This window comes from Lampris incognitus, chromosome 6 (genome assembly GCF_029633865.1).
Source record: "Lampris incognitus isolate fLamInc1 chromosome 6, fLamInc1.hap2, whole genome shotgun sequence".
In the NCBI taxonomy this organism is placed as follows: Eukaryota; Metazoa; Chordata; class Actinopteri; order Lampriformes; family Lampridae; genus Lampris; species Lampris incognitus.
Window position 1 is genome coordinate 22,030,708 of NC_079216.1, and position 18,895 is coordinate 22,049,602.

An 18,895-nucleotide genomic window follows, 5' to 3' on the forward strand; every position below is an offset into this window, starting at 1 on the left:
ATCAGGAGTGCAGCCACAAAGAAAAGGGACAGCAGAATCCTTGCCATTGTGAGTAGAGACCTTGTAGCAGCTGAAGGGCACTACCACATGTCATGCTATAGACTTTACACCAAAGAAGAGGTTTCCAAAGAGAGGTTGCCAGCAATGAAGATGATGATGCTGCCGCCCAGTATGAAGCTGCTGTGAATAAGGCATACAATGAGCTGTTCCTCTTCATCAGGATGGAGCTTTTTGGCAATCCTCAAGTGATGACAATGACTGATCTCTCTTCTAGACTGGTAGCTTCAATGAACTCCCAAGGCATTGCCCAAGTCAAGGAATCAACCAAGAAGCACATAAGGCGAAACCTGGAGAGTGAGTTTGCTGGAGCCTTGCAGATATTCCCTGATGAGAAAGGAAAATTCCTCCTCTATCCCGATAACTTGTCCATGAGGGAACTTGCCAAAGAAAATCAGTCTCTCAAAAGGGAGCTGCAGACCCTGAAAAGTGTCAGTGCACAAGATGTTATAGCCAAAGCAGCCATCAAATTGAGAGCAGACATTAAAAGTCAAGATGTTCCTCAAACCTCGCCGCCTGAAGTCAAACCAGAAGCAGAATGTCCTACCATTCCAGAGTCGCTCATTATCTTCCTGTACTCTCTACTCACAGGCTCAAATGATCCTGATCATGCATCCCAGAGAGTGCAGTGCCTTCTGCAGTCATTTGGCCATGACATAGTATATGCAGTGACATGTGGAAATACCAAGCCTTCCAAGCACATTGTTCTGCCATTCAGTGTCAAATCGTTGACAGGAAATGTAGAGTTGATAAACATCCTCAACCGACTTGGTCACAGTGTGTCCTATTCACAGATGGAAGAGATCAACACTGCCCTGTGTCTCCAGAAACTCTCATCATCAGGGAGTGGCATTGCCCTTCCAGCTAACATCCATCCTGGCATATTCACAACTTTAGCCTGGGACAATATCGACCGTCTTGAAGAAACTGTCAGTGGTGAGGGAACATCTCACAGGGTCAATGGGATTGCTGTGCAAGCAAAGCCAGTCAACCCACTTCCTGTCCAACCCATGCCCACCGTTCCCAAAACAAAGAAGAGAAGCATTGATGGACCCCCACCAATGTTACCAACTTACAATGCTGGACAACGGGTAGGGCCACCACAAAGCAAAAAGTCAGATGCCGATACTGCAGCCAATACTAAGCTTGCCAGAGAGAAAAACCTTCTTTGGGTCCTAGCACGCATGTCACAACAAGAAGAACAGTCAGTCAGCAGCTGGACAGGCTTCAACATCCTGACTCGAGGAGAGATGACGGTCATCCCTGACAATATAGGCTATCTGCCTATCATCAATGCTCCAGCGACACAAATGTCTACTGTCAACGAGGTGCTTAACCAGTCACTGAGCATCATGCAGTGCTCAGGCCTGAGGAAGATTGTCTGTGTCTTTGACCAAGCCCTGTATGCGACGGCTGTCGAGATCACATGGAAACACCATGACAAGTTCCATGATATCATCATTAGGCTTGGGGTATTCCACACCATCTGCACACTGCTGGCAATAATAGAAAAGCGTTTCCAAGATGCTGGACTCAAAGACCTCTGCATTGAGTCTGGCATGATTGCAGAAGGCTCAATTGCTGGTGTTATGGATGGCCGCAAGTACAACAGGGCAGTGCGACTACACAAGCTCCTGTATGAGGCTCTCATGCGACTGACCTTGAATGGTTTCCTGTCCTGGTTGGAAGAAACTCACAGGAATGACATGGTTCACCTGAATGAGACACTGAAGACCATTGACAGCCTTGGGAAAGAAGTCTCACAACATGCTTTGAAGGAGGTCCTCGAGAACAGCTCTTGTACATGCATCATGGATCTATTTGAAGTCTACCGTGAGTTCCTTAGAGGTGGAAACGGCAGCCTCTCGAACTTCTGGATGTCCTATTTGGACATGGTTGAAATCTTGTTGGGGCTCATCCGAGCATCCAGAGAGGGAGACTGGATGCTACACTTGGCTAGCATTCGAGCAATGATCCCATGGTGCTTTGCTTATGACAGGATGAATTATGCACGCTACCTCCCCTACTACTACGCCCAGATGTCTGAGCTGCCCATCACACACCCAGATGTGTACACAGAATTCATGGAAGGAGGCTTCTCAGTCCAACTGGGCTCCACCAATCCCTTTGGCCGAATCCCTGTTGACCAAGCTATAGAAGAAACGGTGAACAAAGACACCCAAACAGCTGGAGGGACGAAGGGATTCAGCTTGAAGCCAGGAGCTGTGACCAAATATTATCTCACAGCTGAGTATAGAAGCATGTACCTCAGACAGCTGAGAGACCTGACAGGTCAAGGCAGGTGCAAATGGTCTCATCCAGATCTACAGAGTCCAAGAATCAAGAGAGATGAAGCAGATGTCCAGTCTCTCATGGACCTTATGGAGAATAACTGGCTCAATCCTATGTCCCCTGATGAGATTGATTTGGTTAGCCTCTCCACTGGCAACATGGCTCCACCTGATGTGACCATAGATCTCTTGAGAGCTCTTGAGAAAGGAGAAGAGGCCTACCAAGCATTCCAGCAAACAAGGTTAGATGCAGACCCACCACCTGTGAAATTCCACGACAAGATGACCAAGCAAAGTCTGAAAACATTCTCCAATGTCAGCACAAAACAAGCTCATGGAAAGAAAGCACAGGATGTGGTTCTGAAGGCAGATAGAAACCTTTTCAGTCACATGATCCTGGTGGCTGAAAGCAGGAAGGTGAATCTGAAGGATGTCCTTGCCTACCCATTGGGCCCACTACCATGGGCACTGGCAAATGCTGATGGGTCCTTACGAAAAACAAACAAGGCTGCACTTGCCAGAGAGCTTGAAAAGAATGTATCTCCTGCAGAAGACATCCCAATCCCATCTACTTCCATCATTGATGGGATGAGCCTGGTCCAAAAAATGAATGGCAACAACAAAACCTTTGCACAGGTGGCAGAGTCAGCCTTGACCCAGGTCCTCCATGAGGGAGCACAGAGTGGGAGGATTGATGTTGTTTTTGATGTCTATCACCAGACTTCGATCAAAGATGCTGAACGACTGAACCGGGGTGGAGACATCACTCTCCAGTACAAGAATCTTGCAGAGGGACACCACGTCCAGCAGTGGAGAAAATTTCTGTGCAGTTCCTCCAACAAGACCAGTCTCATCAAGTTTCTGGTGGAAGAGTGGAAACTCCCACGATACAGAGCTATGCTGCATGGCAAGGTGTTGTACATGACCTGTGAGGAAACCTGCTACAAGTTGACAGAAGATGGGTGTGAGGAAGCAGCAGAACTGCACTCCACACATGAAGAAGCTGACACCCGTCTGCTCCTGCATGCATTGCATGCAGCAAATGCGGGCTCAAAGTCAGTTATCATCACAGCTGAGGACACTGATGTCATGGTGCTTTGTCTTGGCTTCCAGAAGGACATCACCTGTCCCATCTACCAGAGGTGTGGGACTCAGAACCGCACACGGTTTGTCGACATCACCAAACTGGCAAGTTCACTTGGAGACAGCATCTGTGACAGCCTAATTGGCTTACATGCCTTCACAGGCTGCGACACTGTCAGTGCATTCGCTGGTCGAGGGAAGCTGAATGCCCTGAAGATAGTGAGAAAGCACACTTCCTGCCAAGAGACTTTTAGTCAACTGGGACAGACATGGAATGTGAGTGATGAGCTGTTCCAGAAAATTGAGCAGTTCACCTGTCGGATGTATGTTGCTAATAGCAGCACTGCTGAGGTGAACAAACTGCGTTACCAGCTCTTCTGCAACAAAAAGGGAGAGGTTGAGTCCAGCCAGCTGCCACCATGTAGAGACTGTGTCTTTATGCATGTTCAACGAGCCAACTATCAGGCAGCAATATGGAAGTGCTGTCTGCAGGCTAACCCTGTGGTGCCAAGCCCTACTGAGTATGGATGGACAGACGATGAAGGCAAGCTGGCCATTTACTGGATGCGCTCCCCACCTGCACCAGATGTGGTCTTGGAAATGCTAACATGCAAGTGTGTGCATTCATGCAAAATGCCAAGCTGCATGTGCCTGTCAAATGGACTTCCATGCACAGACATGTGCAGGTTACAGACCTGCAGTAACCAAAAACAACAGGATGGTCCAGAACTGGACTTTGAACTTGAGGAGTCAGATGATGAGAGAAACGAGCAGTTTGAAGAATGACAGTGTGATGATTCTGATGGTATTACTGTGGTAGTAGTCTATTGATGCACAGGATGTTGATTCTGGACTTGGTTACCCAGAGCTTGATAACAATAATGTAACCATATTCACATATACCCATTACCCTACCCATTACCATTACATATACCCACTAATGATATGGGATTACATGTATCATTGACTAAGTATATGTAAATGTCAATGTTGTTTAAAATATTAAAATAGTTCATTACCTCACTATGGTATTCCTTTTTATCATGTTTTTTGATTGTGTATTTAAACAAATGTATAGAGACCAGTTTGTGACCTAACTGGCTTTGGTCTAGTTCTCATTTAAGGCTCACAATCACCTCACACAATGAAATAGTACGGGTATATTATACATTTCCTGAATCTTTACAGTCCTGTGAGTATTCCAGTTTTTGTGTTTTGTGTCCCTGATATTCCTAGATGCCACAGGGCTAAAAGAAAGTATATAGTTTAGGCGAACATTGCAGAAAGATGTGTGTTATTGACGGGTTGAAGAGCTCAAGTGACCTCTATATTTGTGAGAAATATCCACAACAGGGCTTGAATGAAAGCTAAGAAGGTCCCCTTTAAAATGATACCAAAGACAATATTATGGAACATTGAAAAATGTCCTGACCATGAGGCTAAACCAGGATATGCACCAGCGTCTAAAATGCAATTTACTTTACGGGGTGGTTAACTTCATGAGCTGATAACTGTGATACAGCTGCCACTCAGGAATGGTTATCATACCAAAATATCATCTACAGACATGGATCCTTTCAAAAATTATAAGTAAGTTTTGCCACCTTGAGTGTACCGAAATATCGTCTGGCCCATGGACTATGGTCTGATGAATCCCATTTTCTTTTAGATAACTTGGACAGCCAGGTGTGTGTGTGTTATTTACCCGGGGAAGAGATGGCACCAGGATGCACTATGGGAATAAGGCAAGCCGGCGGAGGCAATGTGATGCTCTGGGCAATCTTGTGCTGGGAAACCTTGGGTCCTGACATTCATGTGGATGTTATTTTGACACATGTCACCTACCTAAACATCGTTGCATACCAAGAACATCCCTTCATGGCAGCGGTATTCCCTGATGGTAGTGGCCTCTTTAAGCAGGATAATGCACCCTGCCACACTGCAAAAAAAATTTTAGGAATGGTTTGAGGAACGTGACAAAGAGTTCAAGGTGTTGCCTTGGCCTCCAAATTCCCCAGATCTCAAACCGATCGAGCAATTATCACTCTCTCTTCCTTTGATAAACGCTCCACCACTTCATCCAACTTTCCAGAATTCTTCTTTTACTTCTATGTCACACATAACTTGTGGGGCATATGTGCATATAACATTCATCATCACACCTTCGATTTCCAGCTTCATACTCATCACTCTGTCCAGCACTCTTCACCTCCAACACACTCTTCACATACTCTTCCTTCAGAATTACCCATACCCCATTTCTCCTCTTATCCACACCATGGTAGAAGAGTTTGAACCCAGCTCCATTGCTCCTGGCCTTACTCCCCTTCCACCTGGTCTCTTGCGCACACAGTATATCTACCCTCCTTCTCTCCATCACATCAGCCAGCTCTCTCCCTTTACCAGTCATAGTGCCAACACTCAAATTTTGGACTCTCACCTCCGCACTTCCTCATCTCTCGCTGCCTCTGGACATGTCTTTCCCTTCTCCTTCTCCTTCGCCCAACAGTAGCATAGTTTCCACCAGTATCCTGCTGGCCAACAGTACCAGTGGTGGTCATTAGTAACCTAGGCCTCGACCGATCCGGTATGGAAATCTGATTTATGATCCACATATTTTATTTGGTAAAGGTTTTACGCCAGATGCCCTTTCTGATGCATCCCTCCCCATTTTTAAAAAAAAAATTTTTTCTGATTTTTTCATTTTTCTCCCAATTTAGTGGCCAATCGCTCCCTATTTTAATTCAAACACCCACCCTCGTACTGCATGCGTTCGCCAACTGCATCTCTCCGGCCGACAGTCTCAAAGGAGACGCCTCCCCACTTCCATGACAACGCGAATCCAGGCTGAACCACTGCTTTTTCCGACACACCCAGAGACACATTCATGTGACGAACACAAGCCAACTCCACCCCCCTCCCGAAGACAGCGCTGCCAATTATTGCTGCTTCATCGAATCCGGCCATAGTCAGATCTGATGAGACCAGGGCGCGAACTCCGGTCCCCAGTGGGCAACTGCATCGACACAAAGCCGAAATCCCTCCCCATTTATCTGGGCTTGGGACCGGCATTAAGAATCCACAGGCTTGTGGCTGGGTTAACAAAAGCGTAAAACACACAACATTAATCACAAATTAAAAACAATTCTGAAGAGGTGAGTTTTGAGTAATAATTTTAATATGAAAAGATCAGTGCAGTCGGCTGTGTATTGGGAGGGAGAGGGCAGCAATGGAGAAGGCTGTTGCTCCAGGTCCGGTACTTGGCCCTGTGTGGTGGAGACAGGAGGTTGACGTCGGAGGAGTGAAGGCTGCAGGAAGGAGTATGGTAGTGGAGCAGTTTAGTGAGATAGGAGGGGGCAGGGTTCTGGACGGCTTTGTGAGTGAGGAGGTACTTTGAATTGGATCCGTTGTGGGACAGGGACCCAGTGAAGGCTCTGGACTACAGGTGTGATTTAGTCACAGGAGCAGAAGTGGGTGAGCAGGAGTTCTGGATGTACTAGAGTTTGTATAGAACTTTGGATGATGACCCGTAGAAGAATGCTGTTGCAGTTGTCAGTACTGGATGTAATGAAGGCATGGATCAGGGTTTCAGCAGCAGAGAAGGAAGGTGATGGGCGGAGATGAGCTATGTGTCTTAGGTGGAAAAAGGCAGTTCTGGCGATGTGATTGATGTGGTGTTCGAAGGAGAGATTGCCGTTGAAAATGATTACAAGGTTGTGGATGTGTTGGGAGGGGGACAGAGTGGAGTTATTGATGGTAAGGCAGAAGTTGTGAGTCAATGTGGTAAGGGATTTGGGCCCGATAATGATCATGTCAGATTTATCACAGTTTAGTTTGAAGAAGTTTGGTTGCATCCCGGATTTGTTCTGTTGATAATAGTGGAGCCAAATTATTTTAGGGCTGTGCTAAAAATGTCTGTGATGGTCAGTAAGGATGTTATGATCAACAGTGGGCAATGGGGATATTTTGATTAGTCACCGTCTTCGGATTAAAGTAACCAGACTCAAGGCTCAAGGGCCATCAGTGCATCATTCAATACTTTCAGGGGGGTGATTATGTGTTTAAATTTTTGTTTAAAAACAATGAAGGTTGAGAAAGTATATCCAAAGGAATTGAAACAAGTGTAACTGGACTTGGTATATATCCGTGAAGACGTTTCGCCTCTCATCCTAGAGGCTTAATCAGTTCGTGCCTTTCTGACTAGACCAAGCTAGTCTGACTGGCTGGTGATGAAACTCAGATATTTATCCTCTTTGGAGTCGTTATCAGAGCTATAGATGTCCATGGCTCTTTGTGTTGCGATATTAAGCAGCGCCCGTCGTTATCAGAGCTATTGATGTGCATGGCTCTTTGTGATCCGATGTTAAGCAGCGACGGTCGTTGGGGGTGTTAGTTTCGACTTCATTAGTGCTCCATTCAGTGGTCATGAGTCGTTGGAGCCGTTAGTGATCGACTGTTGTTCTTGGAGGCTAAGCTTCTTGAGTCTCCTGGGTAGAGATGAAAGGACGGCATTGTAAGTGGGAGATAGGTGGTGTCGCAGACCTCCTCTTCTGTTGAGGGATGGTTTTTCCAGTTTCGCATAGATGGCTTCCTTCACCCCTCTTTCAAACCATCTATCTTCCCTGTCCAAAATGTGTACGTTGCTGTCTTCGAAGGAATGTGTCTTCTCCTTTAGGTGTAGATAAACTGCTGAGTCTTGACCTGAGGAGTTTGGCCTTCTGTGTTGGGCCATCCGTTTGTGTAGTGGATGTTTGGTTTCTCCTATGTATAGGTCAGTGCAATCCTCATTGCATTGTACAGCATACACCAGATTGCTTTTCCGGGTGTGTGGTACATGGTCTTTGGGATGAACCAGTCTTTGTTGGAGTGTATTGCTGGGTTTGAAGTATACCGGGATGCGGTGTTTGTTAAAAATTCTCCTGAGTTTCTTGGAGACCCCAGAAACATATGGGATGACTATGTTATTCCTTCTGTTCCTTTTCTCCTCATCGCTCACATGGTTGGTCTTTTTGGAACGTGTTGCAGTTTTCACAAAGGTCCAACTGGGGTAGCCGCAGGTTTTTAAAGCTCCCTTCATGTGTTTGTGTTCTTCCCATTGGGCCTGAGTGCTGTTGAGCACATTGTCAGCTCTGTGTTGCAAAGTTCTGATGACGCCCAGTTTGTTTTCCAGTCTGTGTTCCAGAGAAAGTTTACATTTTTTTCAGGAATTTTTGATAGAAAACACAACAAGGAGATTGATTGTAAGTTATTGAGAATCAATCATTCAAGGCCAAGTTCTGGTTTTTGGGTGGTCACTCGTGTGAACTGTCGTCACCAATTTTTGTGATAATCCGCCTTTCGGTGCTGGAACCATGACCTGTATCACAATGTCTGTCCTCAATAAAACTACGGCTGAGGTATGAAGATTTTTGTCTGATGTTCTTCCATTCCACTCTGCGGAGATCACCCCGATCTCTACAAGGTCAAGGTTTGACTTGCCTTGTTGCATTATCTACTTTTGGCCAAGCTTTAGCCTAGAAACACAGAAAGTTGAATCAGTTCATCTGGACACAACGTTTATTAAGAGAGAAACGTTTCATCACTCATCTAAGTGACCTCTTCAGTCTCAACTGACTGCAAGTGTCCCCACCCTTACACAAAATACAGCGGCAAAACCAACGATCGGTTTCATATGCAAATTGCCATGACCATTAACTAGAGTTTCAATGGCAGTGTGTACTATTCACAGAGGATTTGTGAATGGCTGCAATCACAGTATTACCCACCCTTTATCTATCCACTATGGTAGGCAGATAAAGGTCCAACTCCAAGAATCACTCAGGAAAGCTGGAAGGGTTGCACTCACATGTCATGCATCACAGTAACTGGTTAGCATGTCATGATAATTTCAATTTAATCATGAATCCTAAGATGTAGCCTAAATGACACACCAGGCTGTCGGCCAACATCAGGCCGTCGGTGAGCATCTGTGACCCTAGTTTTTGCGGCGTGTCCCTCACTGTCGGCACTAGTTGGACCCCTGTCGACAACTATTCGGCTGATTCAGCATGTTAAATCGGTGGAGCTCGTCGGTTAGAGAGATCACTCTGATTGGCTGTTCAGCTTAGCAAATCAGTGCAGAACATACATGCTAGTTGTCGGCTGTAGTCTTGGCATTGTGTTCAAGTGCTACTTTTTGGCCCAGACGGCAGGCGACATGAGTCAACGCAGCAGTCGGCCTTCGTTGCCGCTAGTCGGTTTGGTGTGTCTCAGCCCTTACAATGCTCTGATTGCAACCATTCCCCAACCCTCTGTGAATAGTACACATGGCCATTGTAACTCTATTTAATGGTTATGGCAATTTGCATATGAAACCGATCATTGTTTTCGGTCGTTATGCCACTGTATTGTTTATAAGGGTGGGGATACCTGCAGTCAGTTGAGATTGAAGAGGTCACTTAGATGAGTGATGAAACGTTTCTCTCAATAAAGTTTGTTTCCAGATGAAATGAGTCAACTTTCTGGGATTTTCCTACCTGGATTATTGAGAATGCGTCAAGACCTTTAACCTAGAATATGGTGGTGCAGAGGTGATTTCATGGTACACTCAAAGTTTGCGAGGTATGCGGGTCCTGAGGCTGAAAACCATTGCAAATCAACTTGTTCTTGTGTTGATATGTTGTGTTTGGTTTATATATAACATGGTGTGTGGATTATGAACAAACAAGTCCACTCCTCAGAAGACGGTGGACCACAAGTCATGTGGTCCAGTATGTCAAGCCATCAGTCATTCAAAGCATTCTGTCCATACTGTCTTTTGCTAATGGTGGATTCATGAACTTTGATCTTTGCCAAGTTAACAGGAGCTTATAGATTTCTGGGTGTAGTTTTAGCATTCTTTGCCATTATTCCAAGCATCATGTGGTCTCATTTTGGCATGAAATGCCAAGACGCCCGCTTCTGGATAGATTGCTAACTTTGATACCCTCCATGTAAATGATCTTGATGTAAATGAGCTTTCTCATTGTGGGATCATGGACTACATACTGCTTGGAAATGGTCTCATAACCCTTCCTCAAACTAATAATCGGCAACAACTGCTTCTCTTCTTCTTAGGTCATATAAAGTTAGATTTATCCGGCATCCGGGTAGCGTGGCAGTCTATTCTGTTGCCTACCAACATGGGGATCGCCAGATTGAATCCCCGTGTTACCTGCGGCTCGGTCGGGCATCCCTACAGACGCAATTGCCCGTGTCTGCGGGTGGGAAGCCAGATGTGGGTATTTGTCCTGGTCGCTGCACTAGTGCATCCTCTGGTCAGTCGGGGTGCCTGTTCGGGGGGGCGGGGGCGGGGGGGAATAGCATTACCCTCCCATGCGCTACGTCCCCCTGGCGAAACTCCTCACTGTCAGGTGAAAAGAAGCGGTTGGTGACTCCACATGTATCGGAGGAGGCACGTGGTAGTCTGCAGCCCTCCCCTGATAGGCAGAGGGGGTGGAGCAGAGACGGAGATGGCTCGGAAGAGTGGGGTAATTGGCCAAGTGCAATTGGGAAATAAAAAAGGGGGGCGGGATTAGATTTATCTATTGGTAGGTCAGGGAGGGTTAGATGACGGTTAAGTGGGTGTCCTCTTTTTCATGTCACTTGCAACAGTCCACCATTGGTTCTATGCCTTTGTTCAGTAGATGTGTACCTAAGACTCATTCCCTCGGTGTTAGGTAGCCATTGTCAGTCATTTCATGATATCAGCCCTTGTGGTACTCTGCACTGGGAGTACTTTCCAGCATGCCTAGCAAACATGCGTAGACATAATGTGCAGAAATTACAATGTACCCACCATTTGCAGACTCTTGTGCTGAGGTTGTGGAGAGTTGGTCAGAACGAGCTTATTAACTCCTCTGAACTTGTTGCATTATCACAACCTGCTGGGGTGAACAGCTCTTCAGGGCTTCAGAAAACTCTTCTCAGTAAAGCATTGTAGTATTTTCATATTTCAGCTGTAAGTACCCAGTAATAGGAAGTAACCCGTCTTCTATTATGAAATTAGTCTTTAACTCTGAATTTTTTTTACTTCAGATATGACCTTGAAAATGTTCACAAATCTTAAAAAACCCTGCTAACTGATGCTAATTGATTAGGTCTGTACATCATTACCATGTGAGAGTGCACAGAAACTTGACCCGTCGATCTAGCTCGCAAATGATAAATCCTTGCATTTGTTCTTTAAAAGCTCATTTGCCCCACTGCACCACATGCGGAGCAACACGATCTCTGCAACTCTTCCAACATGTTGGCAAACACAGGCAATCACAACGTTGTCACCTGCTTACCAGATATTTTACACCGCCCGCAGAACATTTTGCACGCATGCTTTGTTCAGGCGTCTGCCGTGTATTTTACATCAGGCATTCTTCGGGCCATCAGGTGTCAGTGACCTGCAGAAACTGTCGCTCCCTCCACTGCACATGTTCAGTTGTGCGGTTTGGCGATCTAAAGTGAAGAATTGGTGTTCCCGTTAACCATTTACTTATCGTGCTTACTGGGGATACTTCTGCCAGTCTCCACGTGTGGCCAGTGTCGTTATTATATTCTACTGTAGCGCATTTTTCACACAAGTGGACAATATCAGCTGTCAGCTGCGGTAACACCTCACTGGAAATGTGAGACGTTAGTGGGACACGGCTGATATAAAATTATTTTTAAATGAGGTTGCAGAATGTTTGTGCAGCTGCTGAAGGCTTATGGCGTGGCGCTGCGCTGTTTACCTACACGGGATGCTGCGGTTGGAGGGTTGAATTGACCCTCAGTGTATTGTGGGTTTTATCGACCTGGTTCCACATTCTCTTATCGCTGTGGAGGTGTGAGTGTACCCGTATTATTGTGCCTGTCCACCTGAGCCTGTGGCTGTGATATTTGCATGTGTAAAACCATGTTCTCCCATGTGCAAACATTTTAAGTCTGTGCACACATGCGCGTTTGTATGTGTATGTGTGTGTGTGTGTGTGTGTGTGTGTGTGTGTGTGTGTGTGTGTGTGTGTGTGTGTGTGTGTGTGTACATTGGTGCAATGATTCCTACTACAGGTAGATCTTCCTGTGTACTCCCATCATGCCTGACAGCCTTGTCTTCCTCTCTGCAGGTCCACAATGTGTCGTTCTCTTTCGAGCTGATGCAGGATGGAGGGCTGGAGAAACCCAAGCCCAGACCAGAGGGTAGGTCTTTTGTTATCAGTCATGCAGAATCTGTGCCTTTGTTGGTAATGCAGTGGCGAGTGATAACAGATGAAGGAAGGAGGTGCTGATGAGGTGCTTCAGAATTTCTGAGCTGCGTGTCAGTCGTGAGCACATGGTTGGCTGAGGAGATGATCCTGTTTAGAATAAGAGATCTCTTGGAGACCGGGTATGGGTCTCATAGTGTGTCGTTTATCATTTTGGATAGCAATCAGAATAGTCTCAGTCCACAGCTAGACCCCCATCCTAGCCGAGACCAAGACTTCAGGCAGTTAAGGCTGAGATGAGACAGAGGCTAACATCGGTCGAGACCAGGCTCGAGACCAGTGATAATTTGTGGATCTTTATACTTAAGTTCTATTGGAGTGAAATACACTAACACTAATCTCACTTCTGCTCAGCTGAGGCCTGACTGTGTCAGAATATCTCCACCCACATGAGAGGAGTGGGTCCTGTGAATATCTTTACATGTGGGTTCTTGTTGCCAACAAAATTGACCGATTCCCTATTTGCTCAGTTACATGTCTGTCAAACAAGACAGACAGTAAGTCTAGACTAGGATGTGTTTACATGTCTTCAGGGGTTAAATTGGGCCGGATCTTTCCAGATCTGATATCCGGCACCTAGGATCAAAATTGGAACCAAGCGGATCTCAGCTCTGGCACCTTAGATCGTCATAGAAATGTACTGTAATTGTTAAATTAAAATGAATATTGATCGCCTCATAATAAGTCTAAGGTAATGTCGTTGATTCAGCTATACCCAGTGCCGTAAAGAGAGTGCTCTGGTGTTGATGAATGAGCCACACTGACATCTGCAGTGTAAACTCAAGCTGCATCATCATTGGTTTGTTGTGTCCATGTCAGCGCGCGATCTGGAGACCTCAAGCAACAAGCGCGCCACAGTGTGCTCAGAATCCAGAAGCGAGCAGCAGAGTAGAGCAGGTGACCATGCACTGACTAAGGTAAATGATAGGTTATTTAACTTGCTAGCTAGATCTAGCATCCAGACAGTTCAATACTATAGCAAAAAATGTGACTGTAGACAAATAGCAAACAAAAATAGCTGTCTGCAGGGGAGCAATACATAAAGGGATTTGTGGGCAGTGTTGTGTGACGGTGTGGAGAGAAAAATATAACCTTAGCCGGGCAGCTAACGTTAGCTATTGTTGCTAGCGGGCACTCGACTGAGTGGGGTAACTTAGCAAAAATAAATGTATGGTAGTTAGGTGCAGCTAACTAGCCAGCTGTCTAGTTGGTTCAACATGTTTATTGGGAGCAAAATCGACTTGTGTGGAGAGGAAAACAGCTAGCTAGCTAGTTAGCTACACAGAAAACTAAGTTAGCTTTCATTTGAAATCATGTTCCTTTGTTACCACTCTAATTTACCCGCGCAAAACACCTCAGCTCTGTATGTGCTAAAATTTGTGTCTCCACCTATGTCAGGGGAAAAAAATTAGATTTTTTTTGTATTGTAATGGTAATGACAGTGACATACAATAAATTAATGAATATAATTTATGCTTATTATTTGTTTGACTGCTATTTTGTGAAGTTTAATAGCATCCAGTTACAGCAGTGAAATAGCACATAATTGTTTTTTTTAACTATCTGTGTGATATTTGTTTTGATTATATAAATTGGTGCTGTGTCCGCCGCATCTTAGTCCCAACCTCCACCAACCAGGGATCCCCCACCTCAGAAATCCCAATTTAACCACTGCATGTCTGCATGTTGTAACAGTAACGCATGACACATCTGTGCCAAAACGTTTTCTCCCCAATTGTATCCAGCCAATTACCCCACTCTTCCAAGCCATCCCGGTCACTGCTCCACCCCCTTTGCTGATCTGGGGAGGGCTGCAGACTACCACATGCCTCCTCCGATACATGTGGGGTCGCCAGCCGCTTCTTTTCATCTGACAGTGAGGAGTTTCACCAGGGGGGACGTAGCACGTGGGAGGATCACACTGTTCCCCCCCAGTTCCCCCTCCCCCTCGAACAGGTGTCCTGAACGACCAGAGGAGGCACTAGTGCAGCGACCAGGAAACATACCCACAGACACAGCCAATTGCATCTGTAGGGACGCCCAACCAAGCTGGAGGTAATGCGGGGATTCGAACCGGCGATCCCCATGTTGGTAGGCAACGGAATAGACCGCTACGCTACCCGGACACCCCGAGCCAAATTCATTTTTTTAATCGTTTTGTCAATATCTGCTGTACAAACTATTTTATCATTATTTCCCTCCCCTCCCCCTTCCTCACCCCAAGACTTGGACAACAAGGTGCAGAACTGAGTTTTACCTCACATGTGCAGCGAGCTGAGCTGAGCCGTGGGAGCGGGGGAGACATTCAAGCTCAGATTCGCTTTTGAGTAAACTCACGTGAATTAGTTACCGAAATCCCAAAATGTAATGGTTTGATACCAAGAATAATAGTGAGTTGTGTTTGTGTTTTATTTGTCATCAGCTTAATTACACAAAATATAAATGTGATTGTCTTGTCATGAGACCAGGACAAGTTGGCTCCAAAAATCAATGAATAAACCAAAATAAGAGCAGGATCAGTGACCTCATGTATGGGTTTGCGCACATAGGTTTTATTCAGACAGGACTTGCTGGTCTGTACCAGTAAATCAGTTCTCCACATCCTGACACAAGTCCGATCTGTACTGAGGCCACGTTCCTGCTCCTGCAAGCCTGCACACACAAGAAGGTTGCAGATGTCTTCTTCTTGCTCCTGGAAAAGGTGCGCTCTGTATCGGACGAGCTTTTTGTCCCAGTAGTTTCATAGCAACAGCAGCAGTGTCTCTGCCAAACCCGTGTTTGCTCAGCGAGTGGTGTGGCGGGCATGTGGCACCTCAGCTCGACGGGACACGAGGCCTGGGCAAATTCTGTCAGACTCAGAGACCCCGGCTTACCGGGGGCAGTTCATCTCAGCACGTACAGGGGACTTGACTGTAACACCATTACTCTTCCTTTCTAGATATCGTGAACTGTGATCTCAAATCGACCCTGCGTGTTCTCTACAACCTCTTCACCAGATACAGGAATGTGGAGTGACCACAGCGAGTTGTGCAGCTTCCGTGACGCAGCTAGTGAAAAAAGTCTCTTATCAAACCACATCTTCTCTTAATCTTTATGGACAATGTTTATTTACCTAACTGCATGCAACACTAATACATACCCCTGGTTTTACAAACACTACATATTTTAATTTTTCTGCATTTTCAGTAAAGGCAAAGATTGATGTGCTATAAATGCATTTTACTGAATTTTTCTGATTTTTGTGGGGTTTTTTGGGGGTGGGGGGTTGTGCTCTTATTGTATAGCTGATATTGGACATTATCTTTGAGATAAATGCATAATGAACTATGTTGAGTCAACTTACAAAAGTTATTCTGTGATATTTTTTCTATTTTTTTTTTGTATGACCCCATGGTAACGTTGTGAAGGTGGGGGTAGATTAGCCAAACACGCAACTTTATCCAAGTAGAAATTGTATTTATTGCACATTTTGATATATTTGCTCTGTCATTGATTCCTATGTACACTTAATGACCAACTCACTTTTTTTTACTATTTTCTTTACTGTGTCATTCATGCGTGCATGTTTTTAAAGTTGTGCGTACTGACACTTAAGGTAAGTGACGATGTGCGAGGCTCCATGTTGCTTCTGGTGTCTCCACGTCTTCTGTCTCGATCAAACTTCCGTTAGAGATGTATAAGGCTCAGCGTTTTCAGTTTTTACCAATTTTCACCAAAAAATACCCAGATTTTTTAAAAGGAGCAGATCGGTTTAAACGGATTTTCACCCGGATTTTATGTTTCCGCAGATCCAAAAGTTGTTCCTGTTCGTGTGAGGTTATGTGACAGTGTCCTCTTGTGGTGAAATTTAGCATGCTGGATGGCTTTGAAAAATAAAAATCGAAAATGCTGAGCCTGGCGATGTAACATCTGAGCAAGTCACACTACAACTGAAGATTTCACACAACAGCAGTTAAATTTATGCAGAGTCCAGCTGCTCAACCTGATTGGTCGGATTGACAAAGGAAGCTGTGCAGGTCCGTAGCACACCAGCGTGCATTGTGGTCTGGTTACAAACCTACCTGGTGCTGATAAAGGAGCTGGTTATTCACATTTTTAGCTTTTTTTTTTTGTAATCTTTTCTTTATCTTTTCCGTTAAAAAAAAAAAAACTTTGGAGGCCTCATACTTAATTCTTTTATGTGTCGTTATTCCTGTAATGATGGATGCATCAGTGTCATGGCTGCTGTCACGGTGAAGGACAACTTCCTGTCAAGAAGCAGTTTTATACGCCCGCTATTATAGTTTTCACTGCGGTCTGTAACACATGAAATATATGACTAATGATATTATGGATTGGTTTTACTTACAAAGTCTCGTATTGTGTATAAATTCCTCAAGTAATGAACATCACAGTTGGCTTTGGAAAGAGCTGCACACCCTGTTGTTATCCTGTATGTTAAAGTCGTACTACCAGTAGGTGCATTCTTCAATAAAGCTTTCGGTCTCTGAACGCGACTGATTGTATTTTTTTTTCTCCAAAGTAAGGACTGTTTTGTGTTGGAAACTGGGGTCACATTTGGTCCACATTCGCTGCTCTCATAGTGACAGATGAAGTCATCCATCCATCATCCCAACTGCTTATCCTGCTCTCAGGGTAACGGGGGATGCTGGAGCCTATCCCAGCAGTCATTGGGCAGCAGGACATTCATACCGAGGGCAATTTAGTACGGATGATTCACCTGACTTACATGTCTTTGGACTGTGGGAGGAAACCGGGGCCCCCGGAGGAAACCCACGCCGACACAGGGAGAACATGCAAACTCCACACAGGATGACCCGGGATGATGCACCAAGGTTGGACTAACCCGAGGCTCGAACCCAGGACCTTCTTGCTGAGAGGCAACCGCACTAACCACTGCGCCACCATGCCACTGAACAGATGACCCTCCTGAACAAAAATCTCTTTTCAGTAAACGGACAGACTGGTGGAGATACTGTGGGAAAGTCCTCTACATTGGAACTGACCTGAATATAGACTGCAATGGACAGGAGGGCAATTAGTGAACTGATGAAAATAGTAAATTTTCACAAAAACTACAAAATAGAGAGCTTCCAAAAATGTGTGTGTGCGTGCGCGACCATGTGTTTGACTACTAAACAATACCCATTGATCCAAGTCCCTCCGTGTGATCACATTTTATTAGAAGGATGAAGTCCTTGAGATGAACCGTCTCGTTTTCAAGGGGGCACACTCACACATACACAACACAAAAGCTCTCCCGGGGCTAGACACTCTCCACCCACTGGTTCCCCTAAAATGCCAAAACACAGTAAATGTACACATCCATACAATGCTTTAAACTGGGGGGGGGGGGAATAAAGGAGCACTCCTGGGGTTGTGCGGTGTATGGGACACAGGAGCTGCCATTCTAAAGTGCATCCTTGCCTCTTACCTCTCCTTTCCCGTCGGTTTTGTTCGGTTCTGACGGAGTGTTAAAATGAAACAGCACTCTCGGGGTCGTGCAGTGTGTTGGACATGAGAGTTGTGAATAAGAGATCTCTAGCTCTTCCACACCAGCTCACCACATTACAATTACATACAATTACAATTACATAAAATAGCGGTGGAGGGTCTTGGTCTTCCCATAGTGCCCCGCCCCCACCCAGCCATGGACCATCTGGAGAACCTGGGGACGGAGTACACGGGGCACCAATAACTGCAAAGGGGGGGGGGTCACTCCCTTATCCGGGAGCTTGCCACCTCCGGTACACCAACCCGTCATGGAGCTCAAAGTTCCCCCACTGCGAGTGGTAGGCCCCCATGTCGGGCCCCAGCACTGACACCTCTGTCCACTCGGGGCGCCGCCCTGTCTCCAGCCAACCCTTCACCAGCATAAGGCCCACATCTGCCCCCTACTGCTGCGTGGTCAGTGGGAAGAGCCTCTCCTCATTGCTGGTGCGCTGGATTGTTTCCACCGTCAGCGTCATCTAGCCCCACTCCCCCTGCCGCTGGCAGCAGCGGCACTCCAAAGCCGCACCGGGGCTCTGGGCCTGCTGAACGGCAGTTGCTTGGTGACTGGCTTCATGCCCCTACACATTACAGATAAATTCTTCACACGGCTCAAGTATAATTAGTAACAAGAGCAAATTGTTTGAAGATAGGTAAAAAGAGATGCCTTAAGTGATGACAGGAAGAAGACAGGGTGAAATGGAACCGGTTGAAAAAGAG

General features: G+C 45.8%; 1 protein-coding gene across 1 annotated transcript in view; it reads left to right on the forward strand.

The window, feature by feature from the left end:
* parvaa (parvin, alpha a) overlaps nucleotides 1-17,181 on the forward strand; it is a 90,802-nt gene extending 73,621 nt beyond the window's left edge. Inside the window, exons 12-13 of the mRNA XM_056281402.1 lie at nucleotides 12,548-12,620; nucleotides 15,624-17,181. Of these exons, the coding sequence (XP_056137377.1) occupies nucleotides 12,548-12,620; nucleotides 15,624-15,700 (150 nt within the window). The 3' untranslated portion in view covers nucleotides 15,701-17,181. The remainder of the gene's footprint in view (nucleotides 1-12,547; nucleotides 12,621-15,623) is intronic.
* Nucleotides 17,182-18,895: the final 1,714 nt, after the last annotated feature.